At 37.8% G+C, this 20877-nt stretch overlaps 2 protein-coding genes across 2 annotated transcripts in view; both read right to left on the bottom strand.

The window, feature by feature from the left end:
• LOC134749097 (protein unc-13 homolog B-like) lies at positions 1–3537 on the bottom strand. Its single transcript, XM_063684001.1, has 4 exons — positions 3506–3537; positions 2556–2735; positions 1508–1634; positions 1–978 (listed from the first exon to the last, which is right to left on the bottom strand). Exons 1-4 carry the CDS (start codon positions 3535–3537, stop codon positions 793–795), a joined length of 525 nt encoding a protein of 174 aa, XP_063540071.1. The 3' UTR covers positions 1–792.
• A 572-nt stretch (positions 3538–4109) lies between these two features.
• LOC134749096 (protein unc-13 homolog B-like) overlaps positions 4110–20877 on the bottom strand; it is a 329794-nt gene continuing 313026 nt past the window's right edge. Inside the window, exons 27-40 of the mRNA XM_063684000.1 lie at positions 12594–12769; positions 11561–11711; positions 10700–10858; positions 10080–10205; positions 9570–9752; positions 9080–9193; positions 8436–8603; positions 7846–8067; positions 7173–7339; positions 6468–6609; positions 6008–6139; positions 5585–5728; positions 4880–5099; positions 4110–4231 (exon numbers count right to left, since the gene is read on the bottom strand). Of these exons, the coding sequence (XP_063540070.1) occupies positions 4110–4231; positions 4880–5099; positions 5585–5728; positions 6008–6139; positions 6468–6609; positions 7173–7339; positions 7846–8067; positions 8436–8603; positions 9080–9193; positions 9570–9752; positions 10080–10205; positions 10700–10858; positions 11561–11711; positions 12594–12769 (2226 nt within the window). The remainder of the gene's footprint in view (positions 4232–4879; positions 5100–5584; positions 5729–6007; positions 6140–6467; positions 6610–7172; positions 7340–7845; positions 8068–8435; positions 8604–9079; positions 9194–9569; positions 9753–10079; positions 10206–10699; positions 10859–11560; positions 11712–12593; positions 12770–20877) is intronic.

The raw sequence follows: 20877 nt of genomic DNA, 5'->3' as shown, positions 1-20877 counted from the left end.
TGCAGTCCGCCTGTACCGACCCTTAGTACCTTTTAACTTGACACAAGCAAAGTATTCTCAAACAAACGAGGAAATAATTTACATAAGGCCATATATTATTTTACTGTACACGTATAACGAGTAGATGATTAATTAGATAAATAATGTTGATTTAACGTTAATGGATTAGGATAAATGTATCCGTATTTGTGACAGTTTGGTCCATATAAGTATTATTACATAAATTGTGAATCGTCCACCCCTTTAGTCACCCAGCAAAATGTGCGAAAAATAAAAATTAAAGTCAATCATATAGTAAGTAACTTTAACCTATCAAATCCGTTTGTATGGAATATTTAAAGTCACGACACGATAAAATAAGTAGTGTGTGTCTATGAAAGTGCAGTGTAGATTTATTTGCTGAATACCTAGAGCGCGTGGACGTCGCGGCGACCGCGGCCGCCTACGGTCAGTCTTTTTCGCTAACTTTAAGGAATTTGTGCAAAATATTTCTACTTGTCGCGTAACTTAATACTGTTATAATATTTACAAAATACGCCACGAGGCCGTACTAAATAAAAGGAGCACTGACCGGAAACCGCCGCAGCGCCTAGCGTCATGTCTGCTTCTCCGGCGGAATCTCCGTGACCCCATGTCTCACAACTCGAGCGGTAACAACACATCGGAGTGTTTAGACAGGTTTGAGGACCGTGGAGCGAGTATCACTGCGATCGGTGAGATCGGCGATTCTCGGTGGCGTCCGTGCGGACGTCGCTAGAAGAACTGTGGCTCGCGAGTGGCGGGGGACGGGTTTCACGAGGGCCCCTGGCCCGGGGGCCCGGCGCCGGCCGGAGCCTCCGACCGCATCTCCGACTTGAGCTTGACGAACTCCTTGGCGACCTCGTCGCTGTGCCGCTGCGAGAGGATCCTGAGGATCGTCCACCCCGTCTCATCCATTTTCACACGCGTGCCAAGTGGGAGCCAAGCGGCACATGAGTTCTGAAATAAATCGACACATATCGTTTTATTGTGATTTCGTAGCAAAAATGGATAAACGTTTGTTGGAATGACGGGACAGCTTGTTTCAAAGTAACGTCCTTAAAAGTTATTTGGGTAAAGAGCTTACGATTGTACGAAAAATGCTCCACTAGTCCAATGTAACTAAAAATCAGTCTTAATAACAAAACTTCTGTGAGACACAGACATATTAAACATATGAAAAACGGGTCAGCACTCACGTGTTGTAAGTCGAAAATTGCTTCCGCGCGTGCGCCAATGAAACGCGTGCTCTCCTCGTTATTGAGCGAAACATGTCAAGCAATTTTTGACTTACAACACGTGAGTGAGTCAATATCATATATCCCGGGGTGAATAGAAATGGCTGGGGTTAATAAAGACAAAACTTAAAATGTGATTTACCAAAAAAAATCTTAAAAACTACATTTTAAGTATTGTCCCTATTTACCCCAGCCATCCCTATTCACCCCGGTTGAAGATACTTATTTGAAAATCAGTCATGCGATCTTACCTGGTCGATATTGTCGGCGAGTCGCATGACAGCGACGCCGACTAAACGATCCTCGCGAGCGAAACAGTAGTCGCGCACGCAGATGTGGAGCTCGAACAGCGCTAGTTGCTCGTTGGCGCTTATCATGCTGAAAATATGACATAATTCATGATTATGATAATCATAAATTAAGGCTCCGATTACAACGAGTTACCTAATTGCAGTTTGAAGTAAAGTAAACTTACACTGGTATTGGCACATTAAATACTAGGGCGCGTAGCCAACGTGCCAATCATTAACGCTCCGTAGCGTATCGTAGTCATCTTTATCTATCACTCTTCCCCACTAGTGCGACTGTGACAGTTGCGTTTCGTTCGCTACCCAGCGTTAACGATTGCACGTTGGCTACGCACCCTGGTTCCAGACGGAAAAAGAGGGGTGTTAAAAAAAAAATCGTTTGTACGAGTAACTAAACGTAATTTTCGTTTGTGTCTGTTTGTGGCATCGTAGCTCTCCAATTGATGAAGCGATATGAGTGTAGTTTTTTTTAAAAACCCAAAGTGTCGAGATGGTTATAAGATAGGTAGTTTTTAACTAACTAGATGGCACTGTTTTCATTTTATCCTTTTTTTTTTTAATTTTCATTTACACTAGTCAATTCAACTACAGAGAGAAAGCATGAACGAGTAATGGCTACCATTAATAAGTACTTGTTGAGCTTTCTTTATTGAAACTGCAGATCGTAGTAAAACAAGTAAATAAAAATAACGAGCGGTCCGAGCAAATTTTACTTGACGATGACAAACCACAAACTTTAAAACTATCTAGTCATTAGTCTGTGAAAGTGGAAAAAAGGCTTATCCCTACTAATCCCTGAGAAAGTAACTGTCTCTCTGTTTGTCTGTCTGCTTCCTATTCACGCTTAAACCGCTGTACCGATTTAGATGATATTTGGTATTGAGGCAGTTTTAAGGCCCGAGGAAGGACATAGTATAGTTTTTATCAACCATCATCATTATCATTCCACGCAGAAACTCACGGGCAGAAGCTAGCAAAGATATAAACTTACAAATGGAAGGTTTCGCCGAACTTCGGACTCCAGTTGTTGCTCTTGGACTTGGTGGCGAACTTCCGCTTCTTGTCGGCGAGATGCGGCCCGATTAGGTTCACTTCGATAAACGGCCGGAACATCCCGCTTTGGATCACCCACTTCAGGTCGTTCGCTGCTACCACTGGATACAAAAAAAAACTACTTATTATTATTTATTGAGAAAACCAACAGCGATACAGAGTTTTTTTACCTTATGTTAATTTATTCAATAGTATGGCCAATTACAGGTTTTCCTGTGTAACTTGTATTGTGTATAAAACATCGGACTATTATCTAGTTAGTAATATAAATTATTCCAAGGAAGTGAAGGAAGTTACAGTTAAAGGTACAGTTATTGATTGCTATATATACACGGTGTTTCTTGACCCACTGAAAACCTAAAAACAGTTTGTTCAGAATCAATAGAAGAATCGATCGCGCTATGTTTTAAAGGGGGTAATTTTTTTATATTTTTTTATTATTTTTACATGCCCGTTCTACAGGTTTCTAATACAACAATATCAATAACTAGCATTTGACACGTTATTTGTCAATGAGCCCTGCCCTGCCCCTTAACTGGCCATTGGTAAACCTTATCTCGTTGCAGTGAGGTATGCAAATGGTCAGTTACGATGGTACGGTGGTGTTTACGATGGTAACTAGCAATTGTTTGATGTCACTAAAATGACAAAGCATCTTGTGTAGAATTACCAGTCTAATAGAATTGTTAAGAAAACTAAACAACTAATATTTTTTTAAATATTTATCGGATTAAAGAATAAATACTCAAGATGAGTTTAAAATAAATAAAAACTGTTGGGATGTCTCAGGTTTTCAGTGGCTCAAGTAACACCGTGTATACATATTATGAAGAAATATTAGTTTTAAGCCACAGCTATTGCTTTTATATAAATTCTGTTACCACCTACGGGAGAGCGGTGTCTCTTGACACAAGTGTCATTGTACGCTTAATAAGAGGCACCTGCCCAGTTATAATTACGTTTGTTTGTGCGAACTCAATAAACATTTTTTTTATACATGCTGGGAACATGTTGAGATTGTTGAGATTTAGAATAACCAATGAAAATGTTAATTAATGTTAAGAGTAGATTATAAGTAGGTATTTATGTTTTTGAGGGGCCGTGCTGCTTACTTTTAATACTAGGTATTTATAATTTGACGCTTTTACTTTGACTACAAATTAATAATAGCGTTTTAGCTCATCAGATTGCAAACATCAAAGTTGCTCGTACTCGAGTGTACGATTCTGAATTATTTTAGTGCGTTCACGGAGCCATTTAACCATGTGGACGCCAATTATATCTAGTTGTCGTGCCCACAGCGCTAAGAACATTTAAGCATACCTAGTACACCTAACCACCTAGCACCTAGGTGTTATAACGTACACTATCAATGTAATTCTTATGACTGGCCCGCTCGATATTAGCGTGTGAGTAGCATTTTGGCGCATGTTACTCGAATGGGCAACCTCAATCTTGCTGTTGGATACGGATTTTTTTTATCAGAAACTACTTATAATTTATGGCAATTCTTGCCTTTCACAGTGATTTTCTGCTCCCCAGTTCCTGGATGCGTGAATATATCAACCTGCACCGACACTTCTCCGACGCTTCCTTCCTCAGCCACTGCTGCATCTGAAATTTTAGGCAAAAAATTGATCACACATACTACATATATCATGAATGAACAATTACCCAACTGAATTTTATATTAAAGGAAAAAATGGAAAAAGTTTCACTTCCGGCAGGATTTGAACCCGCAACCTCCGCAATCCGTGCGTTGCTCTTAACCAATTGAGCTACGGAAGCCTACCAGAACCTTGCAAATCTTTCCATTCCTTCCCTTATGTATACACGCCTTTGGGGTGGCGTAAAGCGACATCTACCGTAAGACGATTACATCTTTTTAATCGCAGACGTATCTGCATGTTAAAACAATTGAATTACCCAACTGGTAGGTATTCTTTGCTCATTCGACTCGATATGGGGATATGTTGTCACTGATGTGCTACTGGTGACGCACCTGTGCCGTCTCGCTCTCTTAGTTTCTAATTTATTGTTCTAGATATATTTTCTCGCCTGCTAGTCCTGTATTGGTTCGTCCAACCAGAGTAAAAATATTTTTTTACAGAGATTTCAATCATGTGTCATAATTTCAAGCATAAGTGATTTCACCCCCGTTTTAAAGCTTGCAAACTGCATAGCAAAGAGCAAGAGATCATTAAACAAAAACCTCGGAGATCGCAAGTTGCAACCCATATAGGTCAAAGAACTCAAACTAACCTTGATTTTGCTGACTCGTGACGAATGTTCTGATCAGCGTATCCGTCGTCTGCGTGTACAGACTGAGAGCGTATCGCAACGACTGAAGCTCTGGGCTCTTTTCCAAGAACGTCTTCTTCAACCCGTTTCCGCCAGCGTGGAAGTATTGCTTTATGGTGTCCAGAGCGGCGTCTAGCACCGCGCACTGCTTTGGAGTCAAACTCTTCTCAGCTGACAAATGCTGTGAAATATTATTAATATTATTTAACTGTTTGCTATACAGTCCGTACGAAATAAGTCCATCAATCCATAATTCTACCTGAAGAGCTTTTAAGCTTAAACATAAAAACTATAGGTAAACATCCTATTGCTCGTTTCCTCGTATTTGACACCCTGTTGTCGCCTCTAATACTAATGAAGTAAGTTTAAAGATGTGTTGGCATGCACATGCACTGGGACTGCAGACATGCACTGGGACAGTGACGTGTTTTCGGACCATTAGGTATTTCTATCCGTGGAATCGTCGAACTGTTTTCACAGATGCTAAAAGGCGCTGTACGGCTATTATCACATATTTATTAAGCGATACCTTTTTACCTGTGTACTTTGCTTGTATATGACTAGTTTGTTGGTCATAACTCATAACCTACTCAAAAATAGGTACCTATATTACCTCTTCTACTATTAAAATATACCTCTACTAGAAATTTTCAAGTTAGAATGTACCTCTTTAGATATATCCATAACTCCAGACAGCGCGTGCTTGACGTCTTGCTTGCCAACAGTGCTCTTGAAGAGTTGCGTCATATCTTCGATCTTGGCGTTCGCTGCGAGGTTCTTCGCGTTGTTGGTTAAGTTCTTCAGCATCATCTGAGACACAAACAACATTCATTACATTTTTTAATAATGATTATTCTTAAAGCGAGGCGACGTAATCAAATTATGTGTTCAAAATGTCCTGCGCATGTTTTTACTCTCCTAAGAATCAAGTTGCGCTATTTTACGTTTTATCAGCTTAGCTACTTTTACTACATTATATCGTCAAACTTTAATTATAAATGCGGTGAGGAGAACGAAAGGAGAATCATATCGACATCCTGATGAGGATTGAGTTACCTACCTATGATAAAACTGTTCATTGAATCTTACCGTCTTATCAGTCATAGGCGGAAGCACTACGGTTTTTTCGAGGATTTTCATTACTATCTTCCACAATTCCTTGAGCAGTCGTTTAAGAACAGTCTTTTCACAGGATTCTGCATACATGGTCAAAGAACCATCCTGAAATAATAAGCAAAGTGTTAAGTATAAGCGATCGTGATTAAGGGTCATTCATAGCTGGTCACAGCAGCAATTTTTTACTAGTAGAATATCAATGTAAGCGCGGCGGCGAGAGAACTATAAGCGAACGACTATTCTTTCGCGCAAAATCCCGTGCAAATAAATGAAATATTGATCGCTGAACGTTTATATTACCAGCGATACCTTTATTTAACACAAAATTATCAGCCGCGATACGTTCAACAACATTATATTCTAATGATTACCGTTCGGAAATTCTTAGGAAATGTATTATTTAGGTAAAGGAAAAAAATGGTATGTTGTATACCAATATATCCATGAGCGGCCTTAGCACTTCATCAGCCTCGTGATGTACGGGCGGCTGTGGTTGTCCTGGCGCGTTGCCGCCGCCAACTTTTTGCAGCAGATCGCCCAGCTCCTTCACACTGGCTGTTATCCTGGTCTCCAAGCTGTTGAAAATATCAGTTTAGTCAGCCGAACCTTGCTATATTTTTATAACTATTTATTTATAAAGAAAGCCAGTTTAAAAAACTTCATGTCATGATAACAGCATGCTTATTATTTTAATTTCAAAATCCGTTGACAGATCAGACGCCAGATCAGAACCGATCAGAAGGAAATTGTGGTATTTTCTATAAAAAGTGACCTTATTGTCGATGGCGCTTACGCCATTATTACGATGCTCCGATATAAATACAATGCCGCGCGACGCTGTGCGGCGTAAGCGCCATCGACAATAAGGTCCCTTTTCATAGAAAATGCCCCAATTTATTAAAATCGTCACATATATCATTTGTTTCGCTTCAGTAAGAAGTTCGAAACATCATCTTTTCACGCCGAAAAATGCGATGAGAACCTAATAAAAGATACCCGTCGGGATCATTTGAATTCCTTTGGCTCTAGGTAGTAATATATAGCTGGTGATGAATTGACAGTCATACACAAGGTTTTAACTATATCTTTCCTTTCCAATAATTATAATAACAAGACATAATGTATATTGCATAGGTACCTGTTAGCGAACATGGAAGCGAGCTCGTCAAGCGTGCTGTTCAAGCTCTGTTGTAGGTCATTCAGAATATCCGCCGCATCAGTCTCAAGTTTGGTGCCGCCCATAGCCTCGAACATCTTTTCAAGTTGCACACGTAGTTGTTGGATGTTGTTCATTAGTATACAAGCCTGAAAAAATGGGGTATTTTTAATATTGCCATGATTTGTGCTTCAAATATTTGACATAATCTCAAAAAGGGTCAGTTAGTCCAAGCTTGATAAGTGAAAATTGTGGAAATTTGTAAACTTCTATGAAAATATGACATTTATTTTGGTCGTTCCACACTTTATTCGCTGTAAGGTCAGTGTCGACTTAGACGGCCTTTAATACTAAAATCTTTTAGTTGATTTGCTAAAATACCAAGTGCCAGTTGCACCATCCGCACTTGACAGACTGATCAACGTCAACCGGCGCGCCGCGGCGGTTTACTATGAAACTTTCCATACAATACAATTTAGCGAACTCTAACAATGACAAACAGTTGGTGTAACCGACCCTAAGAATGTCAGGCAAGCTAAGAGTAGACTATTATGTGCGGTATCGAAATTATTCATGCCCTGTTAAAACAATCTCACTGGGGAGCCCTTAGATTTTACCCGTTTGTTTTTTTTGATAGTCTATAAAAAATACTCACCACTCGCTCTTCTTTCAAATGTTCAGGAAACTCTTTCTTCACGATGTCAGCGTAAGCTTCTAGCACTTTCGCGATGGTTTTCGCAAATCTTTTCATGTACCGCTTCCATATCTCCGGATCAGGACATTCCAGTTTGGACACGACGTCAAAGCACTGAGTGAGTTGGGTGAACACGTCCACCACGGAGTTACTGAAGAGTGCGTGCTCGCTTGATTTTTGAAACTAGAATTAAAAATAGACTTCATTATGCTTCCATAATAAACATTGTAGTGCAACGTACGGAAATCTCTCCAAATAGAAATGTGTTTGAATCCTCCTAATTTTATTTTATTTTTTGCTAATACCAAAATGTAAGTAAAGTTAGTCGTTATGGTTATCAATTAGTAAGTTTGGGAGCAGGCATTAAATTCCAGGAAATCCAAGAAAATTATGTATAAATATCACATTTTAATCTAAATAATTTATAAGGGTTCAGCAAACTTTTAACGACAAGATGAACTTTTGTAGCTGTTTAGACTAATACAATTTTGACTTTACCAAATGCATAACAAGATTAAGTAACGTAGGTTTAGCAATAACAGCCAACTCACCCCATCCTTTTTATCCCTGTTGAAAGCACCATTAAGGTACTCGAGCGAGACGTCATCGTTCTCATTAAGCCACTGCATCACGAAGGGCTCGAACCAGGCGGGGTACTCGGGCACCGCGCCGCAGTACGGCGGCACGTCTTTCACGTATTGCGTGTGCAGCCATTTTACCTGGAATAAGTTTGATTCATTTGTTTAGAGGAACTTTTGCGATATTGTTATATTTTCGTTACTTTTCTAGGCGCTTCATATAAATCATTCCCATATGTTCCCGCCTCATGTACATGGCGGCGTTCACGTGGGGTGAAAGGTCCTGGGACAAAGAAAATACATCTAAGCGTGGGCTGGTCACAGCAAATCGTCAGAATGACGCCGACGGCCATTTTTTGTCGAGCGTGTACGCCCGAAGCGTGCCTTCTGTGGCCCCTCGGGCTAGTGTGCAAATGCTCCGTTCGAGCGTCCATTTAGGTTTTACACTGCGAATATTAACATAATTAAAGTCGTATGGTTACCTACTGCCTTCTATCGGTCAAAAAAAGTTATATGTAAAATCTTTCGTTTATCAAAGGACTGTTATCATCTCACATAACAATAATTGAATATTGTTCCCTTATAAATGTTATAATTACATGAAATAAAATATGTACCTTGAAGTGCAGATTCATATAAGCGGAAGACTTGCAGAGTCGGTGCTGTTCGTGTTCTTCAAGCGCGTATTTCATGTCCACGGCGAATAGCGACCACATTGTCGCTGCCGATAGCTGATGAAAAAATTGATAATGTTGAATAATTGATAAGGAAAACAGAATCTTACTCGTAGAACATACGCGGATATCTGAGCAAATGCTATATGTTCCAGCGTACTTTATGATACACTAGAGCTGCTGGACCCCGATTCAGATTCAGATCAATACTAAGCAGCGCAGTCCAAATAAAATCGAGAAAACCATCCAGCGACGAAAATATGTCCTTTTTTTGGTAGACATAGTCATAATATATAAGCGAAAGAAGGGAGAAGTAATACATAAACATAATAGACCGCCTGTTGTTTACTTCTGCTTGTGCTCCTGTTTTCTTTTATTGAGGTGTGCAATAAAGAGTATTTGTATTGTATAATAGATCATATCATATACTAACCTGTCCAATATTCAACTCCTGCGGGAACTGATTCAACACAGGCGCGTAACTGTTCCTGTCCTCGTCTATGACCGATACAATCAGTGCTATAAGCTTATGCCAAAAGTCCACAGAGTCCAGCTGAGGTCCATGGTCTCCGTCGCGTTTCGCTTCGTTCGGATCCACCTTAGAATTGACAAGTGGCTATAAATGAAAATTGTGTCCATATATTTAAGCAAAATACACAATAAGCATAACATATTTAAATAAATAATAGTGAATATATATTTTTTTACTAATAAGACACTATAAGCTTTATCATCTCTTTTGTCTTTTTGGTAATCAGCATTATAATTTTCATAGCGTTTGTCCGTCCTTTTTGCCACGGCTCGCTTAGGAGATAAAATAAAAAATAAAAACCTACTCACAACATCAAAAAATTCAAAATTAGGTGGTACAATATATATTAGGTAAAAACTGTGCAATTGGTAAGCTGGAAAGTGTAACAAATAAATAGATATGATCAAATACCTGGTATTCTCTATTATAGAGATCGTTACAATTCTCGAAGAGGAATTGATACGTCGATCTCAAGCAGGCTTTTACACAGTCTTTGACAACAGTGCTTGCTCTCGGCGGACTGCTTAGCTCTTGTACCTGGAATATTAACAGCACATTAACAATTTTCAATGAAGAAAAAAAACCGACCAAGTGTGAGTCGGACTCGCGCACGAAGCGCGTACCATTACGCAAAAAAACGGCAAAAAAATCACGTTTGTTGTATGGGAGCTTAGATAATTATTTTATTCTGTTTTTAGTATTTGTTGTTTATAGCGGCAACAGAAATACATCATCTGTGAAAATTTCAACTTTCAAGCTATCACGGTTCATGGGATACAGCTTGGTTTAAATTATGAGCGAAGATCGGGTTATCGATCGGATCGATAACCCGATCGGGATCGGGATCGGGGATCGGGATCGGGTGAGTCAATATATTTTATAGGTTTTTATTTAAGTAATGAATAAAACATATATAATATTCATGCACGAGTGTACTTAAATAAATAAAATGTACTTAAGTAATCATATAAACAAAATCTATCTCAAAACTTCTAACATCGAAGTACAAAATCTAAAGCGAACATGTTTACCTTCATCCTAAAGAACGTAATACTAGTGAGCAGATCAACGGTAGACTTGAGGTCCATGAGCTTCTCAGCCGTGGAGGCGGGGAAGTTGTTGCGATACATCGACAGATCTATCCTGAGCGAATTGTGCAGCTGGTCCAATAGCTTGACAAACTTTTCTTTCTGCGAAAAGAGATAAAGGCGGCTGATGAAGATGAATAAAAGTGTGACTAATATAATCATTTAGTTTGTCAAAACTGATTTTACTCTTAAATTAGGTAGAGTTTATTAAAGTAATTCCGAATATTTCAAATCATCATCATCTTCCTCGCATTGTCCCGGCATTTTTCCACGGCTCATGGGAGCCTGGGGTCCGCATGGCAACTAATCCCAGGAATTGACGTGGGCACTAGTTTTTCGTCGAAAGCGACTGCCATCTGACCTTCCAACCCAGCGGGGAAACTAGGACTTATTGGGATTAGTCCGGTTTCCTCATGATGTTTCTCTTTACCGAAAATTAAGCGAATCAAATGATATTTCGTACATAAGTTCCGAAAAACTCATTAGTACGAACCGAGGTTTGAACCCGCGACCTCCGGATTGCAAGTTGCATGCCCTTACCGCTAGGCCACCAGCGCTTTCAATTCCGAATATTTCGAATATCCAGGTATTGTGATTGTGATTAAATTACTGGTGGTTTTAGTACTGAGGGACTTGCGCGAACCACGTTCGACGTGTTGCCTCCCTGTCACACTTACGTACGAATTAACAAGTGTGACAGGGAAGGAACACGTTGAACGTGGTTCGCGGTAGGCCTCCTGGTATATTCTATTTCCTAAACTACCTATAGAAAACTAAAGCATGGACGTATTAGTTACTACATACCCCGAAATTGGATGCGGCAAATCGGTCCGAAGCAGACACGGCAGAGGAAGCGGTGGTGTGAGCGTAGTACGCATTGATGTTCGCCAGGAGCGTGGACATCACCGCTGGCACACCCGCGCACAAGTATTTAGTCGACAAACAGTGAAAGTGTCTGGAAAATAAATAAATCATAGGATCGAGTACAACTGTAAAATAAAACCTGTCATAACTTCATTTTTTGACCACATAAGGCTAACGTTTTTGCACAAAACCATGAGGTAGGCATACAGACCGATCACACTAAAGCTTGGCGAAGCGCCCTAGTGCTTTTTATGCATCGCGTTTTCGACATAAATTTTGTTTCGACATAAAGTAAACACCGCATCAGTGTAGTTTAAGCTTCGTTGTGCTTGGTCATTGTAAACATGAGCATCTGCCCGGACTTTTTAAATTTCAACATCTACTAGGCGTAGATAAATACAAATAATAGGTAGGTAGGTATCTACTCACGACATATTTATTTAAAAAAATCTACGCACAAGGGCTTAGTAGAAAAAGCCAAGCGCCTACTTGTAAACACCGATCGATATATTCTTTAATTACGAATTAATTTCTCAATTGCGTTACCAATAACGTAAAAAAACGTGCGAACATGTCGCCGCAACGTCAACCTTCTGACATACCCAAATTTTATAGCTTCGTGTTATTTACGTATGTATTATTCAACATTATTCAAAGTAGTTGAAGAGGTAAACGGGTAAAAGGCCGTGTTGGAACGCGATATCATCGTGTTATTTATCGCCCGTCGCGAAAATTGATGAATTAAGCAAGCACGGCGATAATTTTGGCATTAATTATGTTAAGCGATTTTAAAAATCTATTTAAAAATTGCTACATTGTGAATAATAGGCAGTTGTAAATAATTATGTATTAAGTAGTGTCCAAAAAGAGTTAAGGCAGGGATAGACTAGGCGACAAATGTTTCACGACTGTCGCCTACTCTATCCCTGGCTGCAAATGAGCGCCACTATATTAAACTTTAAGAAAAACTTACGTCATAGCTTGGTAGATAGCTTCAATTCCGTATCTCATAGCAAACTCATCGACGATCTCCTCCGGATTCTCATTGAAGTAGATCTTCCACGCGTCGTCCCCTCTGGCCGTGGGCAGCGTCACTGTGCCTGTCTCTTCGCAGAGGTAGTGGAACAGGTTCTCGTGAAGACACGTGTACTGGAAATAGAAATATTAATAGGATAGTTAAATAGTTGACTTATCTTCATTTATTGAGTGAATCTTTCAGCGCACGTGACTTGCCAAGGTGTAGTGTTTTAATGTTTAAAATATAGGTAATATGGAAAAATCTACCGACTTGGCCGTGGATTTTTCCTTAATTTCAAATATACAACGTTTACGTGAGTAGATGTGTATGTTTAACACATTCACAGCCAGCGACCCACTAGGCGGCTTCTATGCTCGTAGGCGGTTTTCGCTACGTAGCGCGCGCTGGCAGTAATGCTTTAAGGGTCCCCGGCAAGCTCGGTTCTCCATACAAACGTAGTTACGCTCTCATTTTAAAACAATTTGCTAGATTGCTCTGAAACTTTGTACTTACAATAAGATAAGGTATATCTAGGTCTGTAATTAGTTTATGTAGCTTCAGATACAATAGTAAAAAAATACAGCGAATTTAGGTTTGCTCTATTTCGTTTGTTTTATAAACTGGAGCTATAAAAACTAATTACAGACCTAGATATACCTCATGTCATTGTATATGCAAAGTTTAGGTTACAATCCAACACGTAGTTGTAAAATGTGAACGAAACTCCGTTTGTATGGAAAGATGAATTTCGGCCGAGCTTGCCGCGGACTCTTAAGCAAACAAAGGAAGCCAATAAAAACATTCAGGCCGTATCATATTGGAAACCATACGTGTTGGCCTGTTACATTTTGATATCAAATTGATATCTAAATGACTTCGTTTTGTTCATTCGCTGGTGCGTTATGCTCGCGCTAATACATGTATGGACAAGTACGAGCGAAATGCACACGTGAATTATAACGTAATGACATCAATTTGATGTCAAAGTGTACGTTCGAATTGGCCTCAAGGTTCTATGCCAAATTTACTGTAATCCCATAGATTAGCACCGCTACATAATGGCATACGCAGCCTACGCGCTACGGCGTAGCACAGTTAATTGTGCGCTAAATATATGCGCTAACAAAAAGGCAGCCGCGTGCCCCGTGTAATAAACATAAGAGGAGAAATGGATTTTAACATCATAACATAATATTTTTAGAGCATTTTGAGTTATTTTAGGATGCCGTAACTTAAAAGGAAAAACCGAAACCCTTATAGAATAGCTCGTGTGTCTGCCTATCTGTCTATCACTACTCCAAAACTACTAGGCCAATGAGGTTAAAATTTGGTTTACATAAATTAGATATGTAAGTATTGTAAGTCAATGCCTTCAGCCGGACTACATTGGTTTAGTATTGTTTATAGTCAAAACTTCAACGAAATGGAAATGTAATTGATTAAAAAATCCCCAAACCTAGCCAACACACATAAAAACAAGTAAGTTAAACAAATGCTACTTTGATTTCAATCGAAGCGTTTGTAACGAAAATGGGACCGCGTGGGAAATCAGTGTTACGTCGCACGTAAATTGAGTTCCAGTCGAGTCGTGTTTGACCTCGCTAGAACATCGCGCACGAACTGCGACGTTGCAGGCCAAAGTCATATCACGGTCATATTCTATGTTTATGTCACTTTCCATTACGTTACGCTAATTGTCAGTCAGTTTACAATAAATTTTAAAAGCCTTTATTCTGGAATGTACTAAGGTGAATTTGGGTAACTTCGAGAATAGGATCATTTTCAAAATGGCAATAAAACCACAAGCTGCGCTGTGTCTATACCTACGAAGTGACGAACTATACGAAATCCGCATACATACAAATTTAAATTAACGTATTGTTCACCGAACTATCGTGCATAGTGTTTATATTCAGGGTTATTTGTTGACAGGCGCCAGAATTACCATCTCATTTGAGATGGGATTAAGAGGCGAAGGGATCTCTGAAGGATTTCCACCCGCTAGGTGGCACCCGCCAGGTTGCACCGGGTGTTATATAGAATTAATGCCAATTACTTAAATTGAATATAACAAAACCAAATAAAAGTAATTAATTTTAAAATACTCCAAGTACCGGGAAAAGTCTTAAAAAAATTAGTTGTATATTTAATCTACTATATTTAATCTACGTATAAACCGCCATTTCATATAGTTATATTATAGTTAACTTCTTAACGAGCCTTTATGATTTGTACTCGTTACATTACGTTTATTTCGGAGCTCTTTCTATATTATATACTCAACAAAATTTTAAAAATACTTATACATACTCGTATTTTACTGAAACTTGAATTTGGACCATAGTTGTAAGTTGTGGACTAAAGTTACCTGATTTTACGGTACCAATAAAATAACTCGAAGATACAAAAACATATATAAAGTTAAGTGTCATTGGAACATACAACTACCTTTTAGTTTCTAATAGTTTAACCAACGAGATGCGCCATTTTATCAGAGCACGTATTCAGCAGAAGCGGCCATTGAATTTTGTAACAGTTCCACGAGATAACTAAGTAAACCGCAACGAGTTAATAGTAAAATCCGTTGGCAGCATTTTGTCACGGTTTGTTAAATGTAACAGGCATGTATAAAGAGCTAACGACAAGTTTCATTAAATAATAGTTAATTACAAACACAGGAATAAACCCTTTCTTGACACTCGAACATGTAGTAAAACTTTTCCAGCATTGATGTAATTTTAGGGTATAGGCAACAATAGTAGATTGCGCTACAAGGGAGCAAAATGACATATTTACGGCGAGGGCGTAAATTAAATCCTAAACGAAGCGAAGGATTCTAAAGTAGAATCCTGAGCGTAGTGAGGGATTCAAGTGTGTTACGCCCAAGATGGAAATAATTTTGCTACCATGTGACACATACTGCTTTTCACATCACCTATGAGGTAATTATGATGTTTAAAAATATTAGTTAAGCTAAAAAATATTGTGCAAAAAATGTAAAAATAATGTTCTAGAACAGAAAATTGTTACTTTGATCCCTCCTAGCAGGGAAGAAAAACCCCTTTTTCGAATTGGTGATGTGAAAAAATCTTTGTTATTTATTTATCTAGGAATAAGTATGCCACAGAAGTATGACACCACAGATTTGTTTATCACTAAAACATAAACTAGATATATCTACGTCTAGATTTTTCATTTTATTAATAACCCGTCTCGTCTCAGCGATTGATCACACGACACGTTATCCATCAGGACTTTCGTAATGTGATATATGAGATCCTGCGTCACGTAAAAGGTTTGCTTATACAAAATACTAATATTTTGCGTCTAGACACGAACAAATAAACTCTAAAAGCACACGCCTCTTGCCATCATCATTATAGATATACGACTGTTATTCTAGAGACCTTTGTAAGCACATGACTACCTCCTCGTTATATTAAGACGCTTAGTGGGAAAAATTAATTAGTAATACGAAGGAAATTCCGACTTAGAGCGTTTTCACATTGTCCGATGCGATTATCGGATGTAGATCCTACATCCGCCTAGTCAAGCCGCGGGGGCGCGCCCGTGCGCCGGCTTTACGCCGTGGTCACGCACACTACAACAACCATTATGCCTACACATACGTACGCAAACAAATATTATCGGTCCGACAGCTGACGGGGGGCTGCGACATGTCTGAATTTATCGCAAGCGATAACTGATGTCGGAAGGCGCCTATGACAAAAACAGCTGCAGGAGAGTTCCATTGGCATTAAGTCCGCTTTTTTGCGTTATTTATAGTTTTTTAGTAATAATGATTTATTAAATGCATAGATAAATACAGATAAGAACATATAACTTACATTTTCCTTCATTCCGACATCCGATATCGGATCGGACAATGTGAAAATGCTCTTACATGAAAGAAATTCCGTGGTCGGCCGATAAGGAATCTAATTATATCCAGGGAATTCCTTTGTTGAAATTACGATCGGGAGAGTCTTTTTCTTTTAACCTTTTCGGTATATTTTAAACCATATTACACGTAAATTAGACACACAGCGCAAAATTTTATGGTAATACATCATTAAAATTTGGGATCATACGAGCAAGCATTAATAAAAAGAAAATATAAGACGAGGCCTCTTCATTGAAAAACCAAATGAAATAATAATCAAAAATTAATTATGCGTCTACAACATAAATTAATAATTTATAAACGGTGAGTCATCGAGTTATTATGAGCGCCTCGGCTCAAGGTTTTAATTAAGCTTATTACCGAAGACTCTCGTTACATTGTCAGACAACATTTAAGAGTAAGTTCAATGTCAATTGAAGGCGCTAATACGATGTAATTCATCTTCATTCAAAAGCTGACAATGGATAAGAAAATATAGGTATACATTATTGGGATTATTAGTCCAAACCTGGGATAACTCGGGCTACTTATACTAAAGTGACGTAGCAAAACATTTTATCGACAATTAAATATATTTTGTTCCTGTCAACATCTAAATGTTCTACAAAACAAATATATTTATACATTTATTTTGTAGAACATTTAGACTATAGTATACTGCTTCTTAAATTCTAAAAAGGTGTTTTTTGGAACAATTTATTTTATTTTTAAACTAGGTCAGTGTTTCCACATTGGCACTAGATGTTTTATTCTAATCATTTTATATCGTTATTTATTATTTCTTAAACATTACTCCATCTTCATTTATTGCTAAAAGGAGACGTTAGTGTCAATGAAGCACCATGTTACACAAAGGTATCATATACAACATTAGTTTCAAAATGGTATTAATTTTTTTGCCTTTCCCATACATAGAAGCATAATTTGACCGAATTATTCTCAGAAAGATATAAAAAAACTTCACTTAAATGGGACATTTACATAAAATTAAAAAAAAATGTTAATAAATTATGCATACACACATATTGTTATTGTACCTATACCTATATGCGACACCTCTGGAGTTGATATATGAGGACTTGTTTTTATATGAGGATTTTGATAATTCAGTACAAAATCTCGCACCAGCTCTTATGAATCTATTTATAAATACCAGTAATACCATAAAAGAGGTACAACAAAATTACTGCCACGCTAAGCATAAGTGCGATAACTGATATTAAAATATTATTAAATTGTTGACCTTCGGGCCAGTTCAACTTTTAGTTATGCGATCTGATTCCGATGCGATACTGATCTGTTAGCACCAGGTGTGATGTCATAGCATTACGGTCCGATTCGAACAATGCTTATAGGAAGTCAAAAGTGACATTTCCTCAACCATAAACATCACTTTTGACACTGACAGATCAGTATTGTATCAGAATCAGATTGCACACTCGAATTGGCCAGCTTGTTTCCGTACAATATCCTATACAACTTTATGAGCTTTAAAATTAGTTAGTGTACTTATGCTTAGTGCGGCAGAACTGGAAACGTACGAGAGTTTCATCGAAAATTAAAAGCTCATAAAGAGCGATCTCAGTTGGAAACATTTACGGTTGAAGCAAAGTGCTGAGCAGAGTTTTAGGGAAATTGAGTCAGCTGTCTCTTTCCGTCATTATGATGAAAAGTTGAGCGTGAACGGAGATTATTTGTAATGTCTCGGACACATTTTCTAAAGTAGAATTTTAAGGAAATGATAATACTAAAGTACCTTTTTGGTAATTGAATGTTTTTTTTTTGTATCTAAGCAGATGTTTCAGTAACAGCAATCATTAGGCTTGAGATTACTTTTGATTAAGACTAAAACTGTTTAGTGTTTAAAAATAGTACGTGCTCAGTTAAATTATAATTAAAATACATAAATATTTTCAGTTATTTTTTCATAAAGAAGGTACTCGTAGAGTTCAACCAAGATAAGTCTGCAGAGATTATGACAGCACACTCAGTGCAGGTGTTATTTTAAACGTCAAACTTCTATGAAATGATGACTTAACTGACTGACTGACCTGATTGAACACTGGTACTGCGTGTACTGTCAAATTCTCTGCAGACTTTTCTTGGTCTAGCTCTAGCAAAATTGTTGCTAATTTCATTGGTGTAACTAATAAAACATTTTTTTATACTGTGAGAAATTTACATACCTAATACTACTATTTGTAGACCCAACGTTACCTTATTCCAATGTGTTGTTAATCTAATTGTGTCGTGCTCGTAATTTTCTCAGCGTTTGCCAATTTTGAACCCCATTTAATTAAGAGGACCTTTAATAAATCAAGGAAAGATAAATTGGTTTAAATAGAGGCCTCGCAGGTAAACGTCCAGCGTCCTACGATTTATATTGCTATATGTGTTTCGTAAATGGCATTAGGTATTGGTTTTCGGGTCAAGCGCCGAAAACGATTCAAGACGTCTTGAATATTTAACAAAATAAGAGCAGATGCCTGTCATTATTACAAGGAAATGATGTTCGACAGAACTTGCAGAAAAAAGGTGATGTACGTAGCTTATCCATTTATCCTTTTAGTTAAAGCCCAAAATAATTGAAAAAGCTTCCAACTGATCTATTTTACAAGTTTTTTATTAACTTGCAATGTAGTACCTATGTATGTACGTATGTATGTACGGGTCAAATCTTGCAAGTAAAATTTGACCCACTTCCCGACTTCCATTCAAGCTAAAAATTTGCACACATATGTAAGTCGGGTGACAATGCAATATTATGATTCCATCGAGTTGATGTGATGATAGAGACAGGAGGTGGCCATAGGAACACTGTGATAAAATAAGTAAACCTAATTGTGTCTCGATGAATATTAGTTGCCCTTGGAAAAACTTACAGTCAGCGGTAAAAACTTGTATCAAAAATGAAATTTTTGCCAATTGCATTTTTTCTTTAGTCACTTGATAATATTATTGTAAATTTTACATTTAAAACTTATTTAATTTGAACATTATAACTTAAGCGTCTATACGCTTAAGAACTTTAAATGTTAATAGTTGTAATAAATTCACAAGTTCATTAAGGCAAACGTTGCGGTTTCAAGACAAAAAACTTTTTCTCACGCTACGGCATTTTATGGCCGTTAAAATGAACGGTTTCGAAGATTTCCAAGGTGCCCTTTTTAATATTGGTGGTAAATTTTATCGCTAGTAATAAATTAAAAAAGTATTCATTTGCAGAGTTTTACTGTAATAAATGATAAAGTCTAATAAATTTCTATAGTTGTAAAATGTTTTGTTTGGTACATTTACTAATGTGAACATTAAAATTTAGTATCTTTAATACATATCTGTCACAGATTGGTAATACTAAATACATATATTATTGATAAATCTACTATTCCTCGCAATAAAATCATACACATGATTACAGCTCTAGTATTATTATTTTATGGCTTTTGTGACGAGAATCTTCCGAAAATATTCGCTGAATATGTTCTATATATTTTGGGTGCCAATCAAACCTTGTTTTACTTCACGTAACCATCTTTTTTCAAACTGATTGAACGGGTGCCAAGTTTCAGGGTTTGGATTTACCGATTATGCGAGGAGCGTAAGAAACGGTGGCTACGCGGGCCATATTATTTTATTGCAATTAGAATTTGTTATGGTAAAAGGAAATTTGCTACAAGCCAAAGCGATTGGCTGTGATGCATGAGATAAATCTCCCGTTTTCCTATTTATTATTTAAATGACAACTTCCAGTTTATATATCTACTCCGCCGCACTATATGTCAATAGAGTCTATATTTATTGTTGATCAAATTCATGAAGTGACGTATTTTTGGATACCATTTTTGTCTAGCATTATCCCCTAGGTACAGTGCTGACCTTGTGACTTATACTTTTCAGTGTAAACACTATAAGACGGAAGAAGACGTAAGTACACAATCTGTTTCATATTCGCCGTTGTGCTTAATTGTAGTTATAGTATATTATAGCCTCCTATCCTAAGACCCTGCGTAGAAACTTTTGCACATATTCCACAATATCGGTATCCATGGGCCAAGGTAATCGCTTACCATCAGGCGATTCGTCTGCTCGTTTGCCTCCTATATTATTGAAGAAAATTTTGAGCTTTTGTTAAGTAACAAAGGGTTCCAAATTCAATAACAAAACAATATCATCCTGTCAGTTGGAACAAACATTTGACAGTTCCGAACAATTGACAGGCCGATATCGTCCGGCAGACTGGTAATCAGGCCCCTTCAGGAGGATAGACTATACCAAATAAATTAAACGCATTTACATAGTTATCTTAATAATTTGATCATTTACTCGCGGACAAGA

This window comes from Cydia strobilella, chromosome 17 (genome assembly GCF_947568885.1).
Source record: "Cydia strobilella chromosome 17, ilCydStro3.1, whole genome shotgun sequence".
NCBI classification, from domain to species: domain Eukaryota; kingdom Metazoa; phylum Arthropoda; class Insecta; order Lepidoptera; family Tortricidae; genus Cydia; species Cydia strobilella.
This window is presented reverse-complemented; position numbering and strand designations above follow the sequence as displayed.